Source organism: Salarias fasciatus, chromosome 14 (assembly GCF_902148845.1).
Source record: "Salarias fasciatus chromosome 14, fSalaFa1.1, whole genome shotgun sequence".
In the NCBI taxonomy this organism is placed as follows: Eukaryota; Metazoa; Chordata; class Actinopteri; order Blenniiformes; family Blenniidae; genus Salarias; species Salarias fasciatus.
Window position 1 is genome coordinate 37,512,228 of NC_043758.1, and position 17,418 is coordinate 37,529,645.

At 48.4% G+C, this 17,418-nt stretch overlaps 1 protein-coding gene across 1 annotated transcript; it reads right to left on the reverse strand.

Moving 5' to 3' along the window:
- Positions 1 to 3,593: 3,593 nt before the first annotated feature.
- Positions 3,594 to 8,654, reverse strand: camkk1b (calcium/calmodulin-dependent protein kinase kinase 1, alpha b). Its single transcript, XM_030107644.1, has 16 exons — positions 8,400 to 8,654; positions 8,276 to 8,323; positions 8,077 to 8,130; positions 7,945 to 7,996; positions 7,735 to 7,877; positions 7,442 to 7,478; positions 7,339 to 7,360; positions 7,154 to 7,242; positions 6,785 to 6,984; positions 6,605 to 6,658; positions 6,445 to 6,518; positions 5,828 to 5,915; positions 5,591 to 5,719; positions 5,305 to 5,408; positions 4,004 to 4,054; positions 3,594 to 3,675 (listed from the first exon to the last, which is right to left on the reverse strand). The coding sequence occupies exons 1-16, from the start codon at positions 8,652 to 8,654 to the stop codon at positions 3,594 to 3,596; spliced, it is 1,482 nt and encodes a 493-aa protein (XP_029963504.1).
- Between the last annotated feature and the right edge of the window lie 8,764 nt (positions 8,655 to 17,418).

Here is a 17,418-nt window from a genome sequence, read left to right on the forward strand (position 1 = left end):
TCCGCTTGTATCAAAGATTGATTTAAAGGTGCTGTAGGCAGGATTCGGCATCTCCGCCAAGATGGCGATTTGACCCATCTAAAATGGTGATTTGAAACCCAGCACAGCCAATCCTGCCTTGTTTTCTCTGACACCACGCCCTTACGCAAGTTAAGCCCCTCCCACAAGAACGTGTGACGAACGCCCCTCGACCAATCAGGGTTAGAGCCTCAGGGGCTCTTCTGATTGGTCAAAGATACCTGGAGCTGTGGAGATTCCTTTTCAGCTCAGAACAGAGACAGATGGAAACGCTGCGCCCTCGCGGTAGTGCAGTTATGCTACACTCCTAAAGGATTATCAATGGATATTCTAACATTTAATCCAAAGAAAACACAGAAAAATTAGCATTGACTAGCAAAATCCTGCCTACAGCACCTTTAACAGCCGGAATATTAAACCTCATTGTTTGATTCCGCTGTTATTCTAAAACGGTAACGCCAAAGAAAAATGTTCTCCTTGCCCGCCACCTTTTACTATCAGCTGTTTGCAACATTACTCAATAGCAATGTGGATTGTTACTGAGCAGGTCATGACCAGATCCTCCTGTGTGGGGTCTGCATGTTCTCCCTGTGCATGCCTGAGTACTTACAGTTCAACATCATGCATTTGTAATGGTTACGCAGCTGTGAATATGATTGTGTGTGTGTGTGTGATTTGTGAACTGATCAGAGCCCATATAAACAGCCGACTGGATAGATGCGGTGACGTTACGTAACACGTGAGCAGGTCTGTTATGTAACGTCACCATGTGATGCTCCATGCACAATTTTAAATAAATAAATAAACAAATAAAAATGGCAGCCTTAAAGCAGGATCGATACAGAAGACTAAAGATGGTCAGGTTCTGAGCAATAATGATGTTTTTCACTGTTTAAATAAAAGACAGGTGAGCGAACACGTCCGATTCTCTCCGCTGGAGACGACGGTCAGGATCAGAGGACGGTGAACCGAACGCTCGTCTGGAGTTTCTTCCTCTGCGTTCTGATCTGAGCTTCATGCTGAGTCTCAGTGGATCCTCTGCAGTCGGCTCGGTGTCAGAGGAGCCGACCCCGCCGACCCGCCAGTGTGACCCCTCTGACAGAGCTCTGACCCGGGGGGGCACACAGCCCTACACCCACCGCCCAACCTCGGGCTGAATTTAGCTTCATCTGTGCCAGACGGTCGTTTTTTTTTCCTCCAGATTTTGTGCACGGCGGCGCTGCTTGTCAATGGACGTTTCTACACCGAGGAAGTGAGAATGAAGTCACCGGTCTGGCGAGTCTGCAACATAATCTGCAGCTTCTATTTTGGACTGTGCTCCTCAGAGGCTGGCTGGCAGAATCAGCTGCTGATCAGGGAAATGCCGGACTCAGACTTCTTGATTTCAGGAGTTTGTGTGGATTTGATGCTTGAATTTTCCATCTTGTTTCAGCCAAACAGACAGTTGCGTTTGGGCTTTATGAATGCATTAACATGACAAAGGCAAATGGAAATTCTGCAAAACTGAAACATTCGCACAGAATCGGTCAGATTAGCAACAAATGCATGGTTCTGGAACATGAATGAAAGCCGCATATGCACAGGGAGAACATGCAAATGCCTCAGAGAAAGGCCTCCAGGCTCGGCCCCGGTGCGTCACCATGGTGCGGGTTTTGAGCTGGTTCTGGTCCCGATGAGCTCCTCAGGTGATGCGTGGCTCGGCTCTGCCGGCGGCCATGCTGACTCACTCGGTTCGTGGGCACTGGGGATTCCCCGCAGCGGACAGGAGGCTGTCTCCAAAAGGAGAAAGACAGAGGGAGGCTGGTCCTCCGTGCGGCCTGCCGGCCGTGGGGCAGCGGCGGGGACGGCTGGAGGCCGGTGTTGAGAGCAGCTGGCTGCAGACCTGGACGTGGGGGGAGCGTGGAGGTGGACGGTGAGGCAGAGTTTCCCCGAAACACCGAGCCCACCAGAAAAGTGGACTTACACAGGAGAGAATCCAGGAGGGCGGGGGACAATAGGAGGTAACGGGGTGGGAGGCGGCGGCGGCGGCGGCGGAGGAAGCGCAGTCGTACAGTGAAGTTACTACGATGGCAGGATTGTGCTGTTGCATGGCAACAGTTTCCACAGAAACCTTTGCTCAGAAACACTCGGCTTCGGTCTTCACATAACTGCAGCCGGCAGAAGAAGAGAAAAAAAAAAAAAAACAGCTGACTGCAGGAATACAAATGAAGCGTCTTCACTTCACTTGCAGGAGATGAAGACGGTCGTCTGTTTTCAGCTAATGCAGAAAATAAAACATGGACTTTATTGCATCCTTCATATGATGCCTGTTGATCTGTGTTGCATAACAGGCTGCAGGCCGCCTGCAAACACAGAGCGTTTACCAGCAGCTTCTACTGAGAGGAGCTGCTCCAGACACACAAACCAGGCAGAGATGGAAGATCAGAGAGCTGCAAAGGTATGGAGGCATCTTCTGTCAGCTCCTCTGCTCGGACTGATGAACCTGGAGGAACAGCTGACCGGCCCTGGATGCTCGGCCGAGGCCGGAGCGCCGGGGCAGCGGCTGGCAGCGGCTCTCAGCTCAGGGATTCCACATTCTGCAGAATCATGCCTCCTCCTCGTGCTCAGCACCGAAACGTCTATTTTTACAGCTCAATCAGAGAGACGGCGAGATGAAACCTGCTCTCTGAAAGCAGGACGAGCGACCAGGAGACATATCGGCTGTTTTTCTTTACGTGAACGCTTCCTTGAACTCATCTATCAGAGTGAAATGTTTTTCTAACTCCACAGTGACCAAACACTCTGCTGCATCTAACACGCTGCTGGAAACATGATTATATTAGTCCAAAACATGAAGCTGTGAGCATTTCAGAAGTTTCAAATCAGTCATTTTCATTTGATTCACAGGTTCTCCCAGGGGCCGCTCAAGCAGAGCGAGGGGCCACATACGGCCCACGAGCCTTATAGTTATTTTCACATGAGAAGTATGATTTTATATCTTTCTGTTTTAATATCTCTGCTACTCCTGTGATCCTCCCTGGAAATGAAGTTGCTTGAGGGCACTTCAGCAGGGCGGCTGCAGCATTGGCGCCTGTACTGCAGGACGATGCCGCCCTCTGCTGGTCTGGAGGCGGAAGTGCACTCATGCCAGAGTTCTTCAGTGAAAATTGGCTGCTCATCACTGATGGAGGGAAAAAACTAAAACACTGAACTCACCACTGAATAAAAGCAGCAGAGGGAGATTTAATGAGACTGTCATTGAGAGTCTGAAAACCAGCACGACTGAACTGCTGTGATTGTAAAAGTTTTATTGACAGAATAAACATTATTCAAAGTCAAATCATTGATCGTCTTCACCAAGTGTAGGAAAATGTAAAAATATCTTCATTCATGAGCATATTTACACTTTTAAAGTGGCGTAAATGTTGACAGAACAGTAAACAAGCACAGTGCAGAGTGTGAAACACAACCTAACGCTCCGGATTTTTAACATTTACTATCACACATAAACTCAAGAGTGTGAATTTACAGCCAGTGTGAAGCGAGACGTGGTCAAGAAAAAAGAAGGAAGCGACGGTACAAAACGGTCTGAATTTTCAATCTGCACTCTCTGGCAGTGGCTCGTCCTCATATAAGTCCTCCAGCTCTCCTTCTCTGCTCCCCTCTCGGCTGATTTTCCTCCTGCAGGCAACAAACGCTCCATCAGGGATGTGGAAGGAGGAGGAGGAGGAGGAGGAGGAGGAGGAGGAGGAGGAGGAAGGGTAACACACGTCCTTCACGGCACCGTCATCATTTTTTATCTCCATAATCCTGGAGAGGACGGCAGAGAGGGGGAAGCCAACAAAAAGCGGCCTGCTGTCGTGCCGGCCTCGTTATTCCGGGCGCAGATCAGCGCCGGCAGCTTTGTGTTGTCTTGTCCCTCTCAAATCCTCTTAACGCCGGACAAACAAGCCGCCAGCTCAGCCGAGCGCGAAGCCGGCAGAAACACTTTTCAGGAGAAATTTACCTCAAGGAAGGATGAAGCAGCAGCGGCGAAGCCAGCAAGCCCCAAGAGTCTCTGCAAGAAGGAGACGTGGCAGAAGAGGCCGGGGTTTACAGCACAGTCACACTCCTCACACACACACACACACACACACACACACACACACACACACACACACACACACACACACACACACACACACACACACCACTGCAGCAGCGTCTGGAGAAACACCTGCTACATCCCTGACTGTCAGACACTCTCTAACCGATTTATGATTTTGTTGCACTGCAGCGTTACTTCAAGTTTCTCCTCACTGTCTGACCAAGAAATGCACAAATCTGATGATGTTATTTTGTGTTAATATTTATCAGAACCCTCCAAACTGCTTCTCCTGATAAGCTCCAGTCTCCAGTTCATTGATCATGACTGGAAATTTGAAAAATATCAGGAAGCATGCTTGCAAAGTGAAAGTTTGAAAGTGAGAAAATGGTACAACAGCGAGCTTCAAACCGCACGAGCAGCACAGCTTCCTGAGAATCACAGTCTGCTTGCTTGCAGTGACATTTTGGAAAGACACAAAGCTTCAGACATGTCGTCTGAAATAAAGCTGCAGTGTCGTCTTATTATGTCTCATCTCATCACAACAGCAAACTGAGAGGCTTTAATTTACAATAAAATGCATTTCAAGATATTTCTGTGTTAAACTTATTTGTTTTGGACCACTTTTAATGGGTTTTGACTGAGTTATGATTGATTTAACCAGCAGATCTTTAATGTTTTTCATGTCTTTAGATGTGTCTGTACAGTTTTTATCTTAATGTTTCAACTTTAAGTTCATCACAAACATGAACAGAGTATTTGTCTGCTTAATGTACATATTTAAAAAGGAAGTGTGTGGTTTATTAAAGCTGCGCCTGTAGTGATGCTTTACAGATGAAGAGAGGAGCATTTAGCTCACGTGAGTTGCTTCATAGTGACTGATTAGATTCCGTGATCATGAATTGATGAGTATTAAAGAAGAGCGATATGAAGCGAAACGCGGCGCCGCGACCCACCATCCCTCCTAGAAGACCCACACAGAGCAGTGTTGAGCTTCAGGCTAAAGAGAGGCGGCGCCGCTGCTGCTGCTGAGCAGCCGGAAGGCCCAAAACACGCCGGGGACCAGCGGGTGCTGGGAGATGAAACGCTGGACGTGAGGTGTCGTGCTGGTCTATTTCGGTCCCGGCGTCTGCCGGGCCGCTGGGTTTCCCTGCAGGCCCTAATCGCAGAGCCGGCGCGTTGGCAGAGCGGAGCAGGCGGGATTTACCCAGCGGGCCACTTACGTAAGAAGACCTCCGGGGGCAGACATGGACCTCTCGGCCCGGCGGCCCTGACACTCGAAGGGATTACTGAACGAGCGCTTCCTCAGCATGGACTTCACCAGGATCTGCAGACGTCAGGCACAGGAAGCAGAAAACACACACTCTTCACATCAGACAGGACGGCTTTTCAGACTGGGACTGTGAAAAGACGTTCTGAGCTGCGGAGTGTGGACATATTGATGCCGTTTCTGTGGTGTGAAGGTGAAGAGAGGCGGAGAGATGAGTCAGCGGGAGGCGAGCCACTCACCACGGCCGACAGGCTGGGGATGAGCTTGACGCTGTTCTGCACCTCCTCCTCAGTGACCTCCAGCGCCGTGCAGTGCTCCTCCTCCAGAGGCAGAGGGTTGGAGCCGTCCTCCGTCACCCACGGATGGAGCTGCAGCGTCTCACACACACACACACACACACACACACACACACACACACTCATGAAGAGCACGTCCACGCTGTGCGCACGCAGCACGCCTCATGCCTCATGCCTCACCTTGATCTGGGGGATGGTGATTCGCCGTTCGGGGGTTTTGTCCAGCATCCTCTGAATGAGCTCCTTCAGCTCGTTACTGACGGACGGCCTGCTCAGAAACACACACACACACAACACACACACACGGATGAAGAATATGGCGTAGAATAAAATGTGAAGCTGATCTAAGGTGGTCGGTGAGGGACAGTTCATCTCTCTGTTGTTTTGGGTTGATGTATTCAGTGAAGGAGGACAGGGAGCTGAGAGGTTAAGATCAGTTAAGGTCTGGCTCTGGTCACTTTGGATTGTATTTCTGCTTATTGTTCCTCCCATTTTGCTTCATATTTGAGTCTTTTTACATCTCCCAGTTGCCATTTTGTCCCTCTGTGAGACTCCTGATTCAGGTGCTTGTAGGTTATTTTTTAAGGTGCGATAACTTGATAAACCCACCGAGTCGACAAGGAATGAAATTATATAATTATACATTCAGAAATAAATTTTAAAATATTCATCCAGATCAGAGCGATCTCTTCCTGTCACTGCTGTCAGTTTCTGAAAGTCTCATGCATCCCGCATAAAAACTAAGAACTCTGATAGATGAAATTGAGCAGTGTAGAGTAGTAGAAGGTTTTTCTCACGTCTCTGGAAACTCCACAGCTTTGTTCTTGATCTTATTGTGAAGGGAAACGATGTATTCATCGTAAAAAGGGCACTGGAGCAGAACAAACAAAGAATAAACCATGAGAAGCTGGAGGCTGGAGGAATGGGCCGGTTCATGCTGAGCCTGTAAACGCTCACCGTCCCAAAGACGAAACAGTAGAGCGTTACTCCCATCGCCCACACGTCTAACGCCTGGAGAACAAACAGCGGTCATCAGCATGTGTCACCAGTGAGGAGCTCTCAGCAGGCGGCCAGCAACAACACTCCTCTCAGCTAATCACAGCTCGACGTGACGAGGGAAACAGAAACCGCACTGACTTTTCCGCTGAAGCTCTGCTCGTGTTCCGTCATGGTCTCCGGCGCCATGAAGGCCGGCGTCCCCGCCGTGCACGACAGCAGCGCGTCCGTCCCCTCGAACTCCTTGCTCACGCCGAAGTCTGCGATCTTGACGTGGCCGTCGTCGCCCAGCAGCAGGTTGGAGGGTTTGATGTCCCTGTGGATGATCTTGTGGTAGTGCACTGCAGAGACAGCAGGCGCCGCTCTTTAGCTTCATGACAGCTTTACAGAAGCTCCAATGTGCAGCTTTCCAGAAGGAATGAGGTGAATCCATATGGATCGGCTTCACCAGGAAGCAATCCGACATGTTGGGGCCCGCACTAAAACGTCTGCCGTGTTCAGTCGACTCACAGTACTCGATTCCCAGGACGACGTCCCTGAAGTAAAAGCGAGCCCTCTCCTCGGTCAGAGGCTGGTCAGTGGGAACCTCCATCACAGGCCTGCCAGCAGGACAGACGGACAAGACAACAGGAGGTGAGGACTCCGGTCGGGACGCGTGGACGACCCTGCAGACCTCCGCCGAGCCCGGAACCTACCCCTTGGTCATCAGCTCGAAGGCTGGAGGACAGACAGAGTCAGGTTTAGTCTTTGTACAGGAAGGAGGGGAAGTTACTCTGAGCTGGAGGAACGGTGTCCTACCCATGTGGAGGCCGTCCTCGTCGGGGTCGTCCAGCACCTGCAGGAACCGGAACACGTCAGAGCAAACTCAGCCTCAGTCACCGCTAAACCTGCTCATCACCGCTAAACCTGCTGATGGACACGTTTCAATCACATCCTGATGAAGGGATGTCATGAGGACTGAAACCTGTTCGCCTCCTATCTAAGAAAGAGTGTAGAAGTTTGAGGACTCTGTCGTGTCCAGCTTTCATGGTTTTCTTCCTCTTCCTCCTTTTTATCTCTGATTCAGTTGACTGAACTCTCTCATCTCTCACCTCCACCAGCTTGACCACATTGTGATGATCCAGCTTCTTCAGGATGGCGATCTCCTTGTAGACTCTCTCCAGAGGCAGCACGGCTTTCGGGAAGGGGTCCTGCTGCTGCTGCCGGGAGTTTGAGCCTGGAGAAGGGATTCGGCCTGAAAGCAGAGGAGCCGGCTCAGCGCCAGACGAGACAGGAGACCTTTCAAACGGCCCTGAACTCACGTAGAAATCCACACTGCCTCATCAGCTTCTTCTTTGAAACGACTTTCATGGCCTTGACAGAGCGGGACAAATGGAATCAGTGAGGACGAGCTGACAGAACACACCGGAGTGTCTGGTGAAGCTTCGGCTTACGTAGTACTGCTCCGAGTCTTCGTCATAGGCCAACTTCACCACTCCGTAGGAGCCCTGCAGCGAGAAACAGCAACTCTAGATAACCGTCATGCTGAAAAGGTTTACAGGTCACTGGATAAATGAGGATCAAACAGTGAGACTGATCAGGACGGAGAGACAGCAGCTCTGCAGCGGTTTGTTCACGTGAGACGTGAGTCACCTTTCCGATCTCCTTCTTCAGCTTGTACTGGTTCAGCTGCACGCAGTCCTGCAAAGACCAAAGGCAGGGTTGGGTCAGCTGTCCTCCGGCGTCTGGAGGCAGGTGTGTGTTCGGCCGTCCTCACGTCAGCGTCGGTGATGGACACCCGCTTGGTCTCGATGGTGGGCTGCCGGGCCATGCGGCTGCCCCGCTCCTGCAGGGACATCTTCCGGTCTGACAGGCCCCCCCTCTGGGCCCCCGCGGGCCTCGGGGCCCCCGGCCGGTAGCCGTTGGGCGGCGTCACACGGTTGACGGCCACGTTCATGGCCGCCACCATGTCGGCCAGCTCGGCGTGGTGGTCCGAGTCCGTCTCGGACAGGAAGACGGAGTCAGTGCTCATGGTGGAGGAGGAGGAGGAGGAGGAGGAGGAGGAGGAGGAGGAGGAGGAAGGGTCAGTGCTGGAGGCGCCGGAGGAGACGGATCAGCGGAGGCTTCAGAGGAGGCATCACTGCACTGGAAGGACTGGAGGAGCAAAGAAGAGAGAACGGACCTTCACACTGACTGCCCTCAATGTTCACTCTGCTGAGCAGCAACCGAGAGAAGAGAAACTCTTCAAACTCTTCTTTTAGTTTCTCTACACAGAATCAGCAGTGCTGTCACAAGAACACATGGATTTTAAGTTTTAAAGCAAACCTGGTCGTCTTTTTCTCTTCATGCATCCATAACACACCAGCTTCAGCCTGCCGAGAGTCACAGTCCACTTTCACTGTTTCACTCTGCAGTGCTACGTCCTGTGAACTGTACTGATGTGACTGAATGAAACCTGACAGACAAGTAAAACCCACAATTCATAAGAGAAGATAAGAGAAGATACACTGAACTGTCAAATCGCACATAAAACCTATAAATCCAGAGAATATGGATTGAAGTATTGGCCGTATGTCACGTACATTACAGAGTCTACACAAACACAAGAGGCTTGTATGCAGATCAAACAGATGATGTATGCACACACACACACACACACACACACACACACACACACATACACACACACACAAGCACACATACATTATTGTGGAGGATTAGCCAGACCAGTTGTAAACATATGAAGGAAGCAGTGAAAATCACTGGACATTCACCATTTCATATTCTTGTATTACTGCAGGAGGACACGGTCAAACAGCCTGAGATCGGAAATGAACAGAAATATAAACAAAAGTACACAAATGGAGAAATCGCAGCCTCCAAGCAAACTGTTCAAAGCGTCCGAAGCGACCGAGGCCTCATGTAAACAGTCCAGCAAATACTGTCCCTGAACAGACTCTCAGAAGGTGCACATATATAAAAACCCTCATTACTGAAACACATCAATCTCTACAACTTCAATAATAAAAAGTTCACATGCAGATAAGAGCCTGTAAAATGAAAACACATTTCCACCTGAGTCCCAACCAATAAATCATGTTAGAACAGAGAAAAGAGAGCGGAGTGGTGTACTCACACAGGCTGTTGTGAGGCTGCTGTCAGTGTCCGGGCTGCGGCAGAGACATGAGCAGCGCTCGTCTTAGGGATTAACCGAGGCCACATATAGCTGAGGCAGAGTTATTCTGAGGCCGGCCGGCCGGCGCTCTGCGGCCCTGCTGACAGGCTGGTCAAGCACAAAGGGACACTTACAGGTCAGAGCCTCACATCAGGGCAGCACTGGAGGGATGGGAACCACACACACACACACACACACACACACACACACACACACACACACACACACACACACGTATTGCTGTGATTATACAGTTATTAGCCTACTAGAGGATTGCATACCATAAATATATAAAGTGAAAGCAATAAATATTAAATAGCTATGAAATGCTATAATTTCTTACATTATTTTTAGGTTGGTTCAAATACTTAGCTTGCTATATTTTCTATGATTTAAAACATGCAGTTATTTTATCTGCAGTAAAATTAAGAAGTTAATAGTAAATACTTTTTTGTGTATTTGGAATCTATACAGTCAGATTTTTTTTTAAAATTAATTTATTGCATTAACATGTCTCTTTTTCCCGTCTATAAGCTCGATTTTGTTGTTGTTTGTTTGCTTCTTCTGTGTCATTTAATAAAATGTGTGACTTTCTGCAGGGTTTTCTGGGATATCAAACTGTCTGACCCAAAACGCTGGAGCTGTGAAAGGCTGGACTCCCACATAGAAACCACGCAAACATGTTAGACTCAGCATTAACCTAAACAGAGACAGAAAGTCTCCCAATCAGCCTCGAACCAATAAAAGAGCTGATCACTGCACCACCATGAACCACCTTCAAGACAAAGATTCATGTGAAATTTGAATTTGGAATGGAACTGGAGTGAAATAGGGAAATTAACACTTAACTATAAGTCAATTATTTCAATTATTTATTCAAAACTGATCGTGAAATCACGCGCCGTTTCCGACAGACCGTGAACGCAACAGGCGGTGAGCGCGCGCACCGCTGCCCAGGTAGATCCCAGGTGAGCTCGCGCCCCGCGGATCGGCTGCAGCTCTGCCGCTGGAGGACCGCGGAGCAGGTGGTGGTCTGCAGGCGGCGGCCCGGGGGCTCCGGGGGCCGGTCAGACCTGTCCGGCTGCAGCCGCTGCAGAGGAACCAGCAGCCGCCGCAGTGAGCCGCTGGCTCCTGTGTCTGTGAACACTTCAGCAATTTTTTTCTGAATAAATGTCTGAATAAAGAAGAAAACATTGATGTTTTTGCTTGGAATAATAAGTGAACATGGCAATAAGCTGTCTGACGCAATTTTCCAAGATGGCGGCCCACAGTCCGCCTTTGCACTCATGGACACGATTTATTTAACAGAAGTTTTAGAAGAATTTCATACAATGAAGCGAGCAGATCGACGGATGCTTAACAACACGGACATTTTTTAAAGCTGGAGCCTCAAAGTTAATGAAGAAAGAAAAACGAGAAAAAAGCAGTTTACTTCCGGGAGACGTCATTACGTCACGGCCGCCCCCTGTCCAATCAGAACACTTCGTCGGAGAGCATTTAACTCTTCATTTTTCCCATGTAAACACCAAGCTCATGAATATAGTTCTGAATTTCTTAATTCAGAATAAACCAATTCCGAATTAAAACACACCATGTAACCACACTCACTGAAGCTGAAGTTTCAGTTTGTTCACTTAATTTTTAGATATTTGGACTGGAACATTTACAGTCATGTTTTCAGAGGTTTTGCAGTTTTAAAATAAGGAAAATGTCTTTTGCTCTTTCTCAATAACAGGATGGAAACACTGTACGAAGAAAGTGCTGTCACTGTTCAAGGTAGTGAAAAAACCTGTTTCCTGTTTAATGTAGTGAAAAAGCTGTTGTTCACCGTGTCCCTGCAGCAGCAGAGTTCCTGTAAAATAAATGTATTGTCTTTCATAACATAATAAGAATAAAGGTAAATGATAAATGATAACTCCCTGCACCAGGACAGGAGCTGGCCATCAAGGCGGAGTGTGTCCACTGGCTTTTATTTGGCCACAGACTTCAGTTACATCTTTGTCAGCAGCGTCTGTGCCATTTTCTCATCAGCTCATGGTTTTGTGCTTTTCACCTCTCTCACATCCTCGTGTAATAACCTGATAAATATCAGTTGTGTGTTTCTCTGTTGTTGTTTTTTAATTATCTGATGTTTATGTATGTTCAGAATCAAATTCATAAATGGTTGTTAAAATGTTTTTTATAATTCATTGTGAGGTTGTGAACTGAATTCAAAAATAGTTAATTGATATTGATTATTTTTTTTTTTTGTATTTGGAGAAAGTTTTTTTTGCGTGTGTGACGACACAGCAGGAGGGACTAGTTTTGTGTCGGCGCGGAGGTTCACGGGGGCCGCGCATGGAGGAACGGGAGAACGAGAAACGTGTGGGGAGGAAACCAGACTTGGAGCCGTACTGGAGAGCGAAATCTGGATTATATCCCAGTCAGGCGGACTTTTCTCGGGTGGACCTCGCTCATCCTGTCGGGTGGAGCGGGTTTTGATGACGGAACCCCGTGCTTACTTGCCGTGCAGCTGGAGCTAACGAGATTAGCTTAGCTTGCTGGAGCGGCCTTGGCACGGCTTGCTTGAGGAACGTCGGACGCCACAGGAACGGGGAGCGCTGTCGGTGGGAGCTGTGGAATCAGCACGGACGCTGCCTGGTGGAGGTCAGTACGTGGTCAGCAGGAGGGACCGAGCCCTGCAGTTGGCTGCTGTTTCTTCGCACAGAGAGAGGACAGTCTGCCGGCAGGGGAACTACAGGTGTGGCAGGGATACCGTCACCTTTGAAACTGGGGGGGAACGCCATTTAAGAGCTCCAACATAAGGCGCGCCAACGAACTATAAACTGAACTTTAAAACAAGAGTGCACTCAGGCTCACAGAATATAGTTTTTTTTCATTTAAATCCCGGGTGATTGTGTTTATATTGATTGATTCATTGTCCATTCAAGGTGTTAATTTGATGTGGTTTTGAAAGAGTTCAATACAGAGTTCACTTCAATCGTTGTGGTTGTATTATTTCTGCGGTGTATTCATACAAAGTGAAGTGAGAATCATACATTACCCTAGACTGTTTTTTTCATTGGAATGTCTCTCTCACCTTAATTTTATTAATCTAAAGGGACTCTTATTTCATCCGTCCATTATACAGTGTTTTATGTAGAGCCGGTGGTGAGAGGGTTACATTTTTGGGGGCTCGTCCGGGATTGTTTTATTTTTTCTGTGGATGTGTGAAACTCGTGGCGAACTAAGTCAGCATCTTGTGTGATTCTGTGTGACTTTCAAAATGGATGCTGCTGAGATTGAAGCATGGTGCAGAAGGAAACAGGTCGCCTGTGAAAATGCTCTTGTGTTGAGTAACATTGCTTCTGATGTTGCAGATGATGTGCTGCTCAGAGCTTTAAGCCAGGTCAAAGTTTTGGGAAAATGTACGATTGTCGATCGCTGTCTTGACACCGCTTCTAAGACGCAGTTTGTGCTAATTCGGACTTCCACTGACCTGACTAAGCAAGACCTGCCAGACTGTGTTGGACTTCCCGGGGAAGTTGGGCCCTGGCCTGTTCATGTGCTTCCTGTTTCTCAAGGGGAGGGAGGGTTTAAAGATAAACTACTGTCCTTTTTGGAGCAGGAAGGGAAGACGGTTGCTGACATCCAAGGGTTTCTTGATCCCTCCCCACTTAATGTAAACACAGCACTGATCAATGCACTTAGCTCCATTGTGGACAAATGTAGCCCAGCCTCTGCTGATACCCATAGCTACCGCAAGCTGCGCATGTTTTCTGGAGTCAAGCCTGTTCCCAGTGGGGAAGAGGAGTACGATGCTTGGGCTGAGCAGACCATGCATTTGCTCGAGGAGTGGCAGTGCAATGATGCTGTGAAAAAACAGAGAGTGGTGGAAAGTTTGAAAGGGCCTGCAGCAGACATTGTCCGATTTCTAAAAACGCAGAACCCTTCTGCTACTTCTTATGACTACATGCAGGCTTTGGAAGTGGCTTTTGGGACCACTGAGAGCACTTCTGACCTTCTTGTGAGATTCAGACACACATTTCAGAATGATGGTGAAAAACTTTCCAGTTACCTGTTCAGGTTGGATAAATTACTGCACTCTGTGTTGCGAAAAGGTGGGATCAAGGTTCCTGAAATGGATCAGCTTCGCGTTGACCAGATTGTGAGGGGTGCGTTACCCAGTGACATGATTGCCTTACGCATCCGCATGACTCATAAGCTGCGAGCACCTCCTTCTTTTAGCGAGTTATTGAAGGAAGTGAGGGAGGAGGAGGATGTGCTTCAGAGCAGACGTGATGTCAAAAGTAAAGTTGTGTCCAACACTGTTTCAGTGCCCTTACCAACTTCTGATGACAAAGAGCACTCTGATGTGGAGCAGCTGAGAAAGGAGATCAGTGTCATGAAGGCAGAGATGGTGAATCTTAGAGCTGCAACCGTAATGACTCCCACAGACACCCGCGAAGCACGGGCCGAAATCCCAAAAGGGAAATTCAGGAAAAGTGATCAGCTACAAAAGTCCCACTATGATGAGGACAAACCAGGGATTTTCTGTTATAAGTGCGGGGAGGATGGACATTTCAAACGTGAGTGTGAGGGTGAGGAGAACCTCAAGAGAGTCAACAATCGCCTGATAAAATTAACCAAGAAAATGGGAAACTACCGAGGGACCCAGTAAAGGAACGGCCTGGGGTCCCGGTGGTAAAAACACGTTCCAACAAGTGCATCAAAAGTGATAAACAAGTGGTAGACACTATACCAGAAGGCTTAGTGGGCCCCAGTTCAGCTGTGTCAGTACAGATTGAGGGCATTTATGCTAAAGCCATCCTTGACACTGGCTCTCAAGTTACTCTGCTGTACAAGTCTTTCTATGAGAAGTACCTGACTCATTTGCCATTGACGCCTATCAGTGCCTTACAAATATGGGGACTTAGCCCTTCTGAGTACCCTTATGATGGTTATTTGTCAGTCAGGTTGGAGTTCATGGAGGCTGATGTCGGAGTGGTTGAGAACATTGATGCTCTTGTGCTGGTCTGTCCTGACCCCGCGGTTAAAGGCGAGGCATCCATTCTCATTGGCACAAACACACCCACTGTGCAGCGGTTGCTGAAAAGCTGTAAAGACAAGAGGGGGGAGGACTTTTTGAGCACAATGCAAATTCACCCTGTGTTCCAAGGTGTGTTTGAAAAGTTAGCTGACACGCCACCCTGTTGTGATGATGACGATGATAAGAGAGGGACTGTGTGGTTCACTCAAACAAAACCTGTAACCTTGCGCCCTGGGGGAGTGGCTAGAGTGACAGGTGTTCCAAAGTTTCAAGGAATTCCCAGTAGTCATGCGATCCTTGTGGATTCTCCCGATGAACAGTCAGATGACTCAAGATTCCCCGATCAGATTCTGGTGCGGTCAGAACTGCAGGCATCATCTGTAGTAATGTCGAAAAGAATCACGGTGCTTGTCAGAAATGTTTCAGCCAAAGCAGTCACGCTGACCAAGGGCACGCCAATTGCTCATCTCTTTCCTGTGGAGGTGCCTCCACATGGAGTGAGCAAAGAGACCAAAGATAAGTCCAAGAATAAAATGACTCCAGCCTCTTTAAATTTTGGAGATTCTCCCGTCTCTAAAGAATGGAAAGAGAGACTGACAAAGAAATTGATGGAGCGCTCCGAAGTTTTCTCCACTCATGAGTTTGACGTGGGATGCAGTCAAAACACATGCCACACCATTAAAACCACCGACGACAGACCCTTCAGGGAGAGGTCTCGTCGACTGCCACCTGCTGATGTTGAGGCATTGAGAGAGCATTTAGGGCAGCTAAAGAAGGCTGGGATCATTACTGAGTCCCGCAGCCCTTATGCTTCGCCTATAGTGGTGGTAAGGAAAAAGAATGGCAAAATACGGATGTGTGTGGATTTCAGGACCTTGAACAGGCGTACTGTCCCAGACCAGTATACTGTGCCGAGGATTGAAGATGCTTTAGCTTGTCTAAATGGCAGCAAATGGTTCAGTGTGCTTGACTTGAGGAGTGGCTACTATCAAGTGCCGATGAGTGAGAGTGACAAAGAAAAGACAGCTTTCATTTGCCCGATTGGTTTCTACCAATTTGAACGGATGCCACAGGGAGTGTCAGGGGCTCCTGCCACATTCCAACGCATTATGGAGAAAACTGTCGGGGACATGAATCTGCTTGAGGTGTTGGTTTATCTTGACGACCTTATTGTGTTTGGTGCCACTCTTGAAGAGCATGAGGCGAGGTTGTTAAAGGTGCTTGATCGACTCAAGGATGAAGGGCTTAAGCTGTCGCTGGACAAATGCCAGTTTTGTCAGCCATCAGTGACATATGTTGGACATGTCATCTCTCAAAATGGTGTGTCTACCGATCCCAAAAAGACCGAGGCTGTAACCACATGGCCCAGACCAACCACAGTAACTGCTTTGAGGTCATTTCTTGGTTTCTGTGGATACTACAGGCGGTTCGTGAAGGATTATTCCAAAATCACTTATCCTTTGAACCAACTACTGTCCGGTTATCCACCTGCTGCAAAGAAGTCGAAGTTGAACAACAACAGGGACTACCTCAACCCAGCTGAGCCTTTTGGGAGTAGATGGGATGGAGAATGTGAAGCAGCCTTTGAAATGCTTAAGCAGAGACTTACACAAGCTCCTGTGTTAGCTTTTGCCGATCCACGGTTACCCTACGTTTTGCACGTGGATGCCAGCCGAGAAGGCTTAGGGGGTGTGCTTTATCAGGATCAGGGCGAAGGCCTGAGACCAGTTGCTTTTGTGAGTCGGAGCTTAACTCCCTCGGAAAAACATTACCCTGCTCATAAACTTGAGTTTCTGGCATTGAAGTGGGCAGTGGTGGATAAGCTACATGACTACCTGTATGGGGTGAAGTTTGAAGTCCGCACGGACAACAATCCACTGACTTATGTGCTGACCTCTGCTAAACTTGATGCCACCGGTCACCGCTGGCTAGCGGCATTGTCGACATATGACTTCAGCCTGAAGTACAGGTCTGGGGTTCAAAACATTGATGCTGATGCGTTGTCGCGTCTCCCACATCTTTCACAGACCTCAGAACAAAAATGGAAAGACATTTCCCCTGCAGGTGTGAGAGCTATGTGTCAGAGTTCTACAGTGACCAAGCAGAGAAATCATTGTCTGACAAGGGCAATTGATCAGTTAGTGCCTTCTGTCCATGCCCTTCCACAGGTTTTCTGTAATTTGTCCACTCTGAACACCCAAGGAATGCCAGTTTTGACTCACAGGGAGTTGTCAGAAGCTCAGCAAGAGGATGTTGCCATTGGAGAAATATGGTCAGCTTTTCAGCAGGGTGATGTGTCGAGAGTTGACAAGACTAAACATGAAACCTGCCCTTCACTTTTGAGAGAATGGGGAAATTTCAAGATGCAACAGGGTGTCCTGTACCGGTTCACAACTCCCCCTGGCAAAGCACAACAATTTCAGCTTGTCTTGCCTGAGAAGTATAGGGAGATGGTGCTGAAGTCACTACATGATGATTCTGGTCATCTCGGGGTGGATAAGACCTATGGATTGATTAAAGACCGGTTTTACTGGCCGAGGATGAAAACTGCGGTCGAGGACTATTGCAAAGCATGTGCACGCTGCATCAGGA

Coding starts and splice junctions, on each gene's coding strand:
- camkk1b (XM_030107644.1), bottom strand. CDS start 8,654: ATGAGCACTGACTCCGTCTTCCTGTCCGAGACGGACTCGGACCACCAC. Junction 8,324..8,399: donor TGTCCATCACCGACGCTGAC/GTGAGGACGGCC, acceptor TGGTCTTTGCAG/GACTGCGTGCAGCTGAACCA. Junction 5,720..5,827: donor TCACCATCCCCCAGATCAAG/GTGAGGCATGAG, acceptor GAGACGCTGCAG/CTCCATCCGTGGGTGACGGA.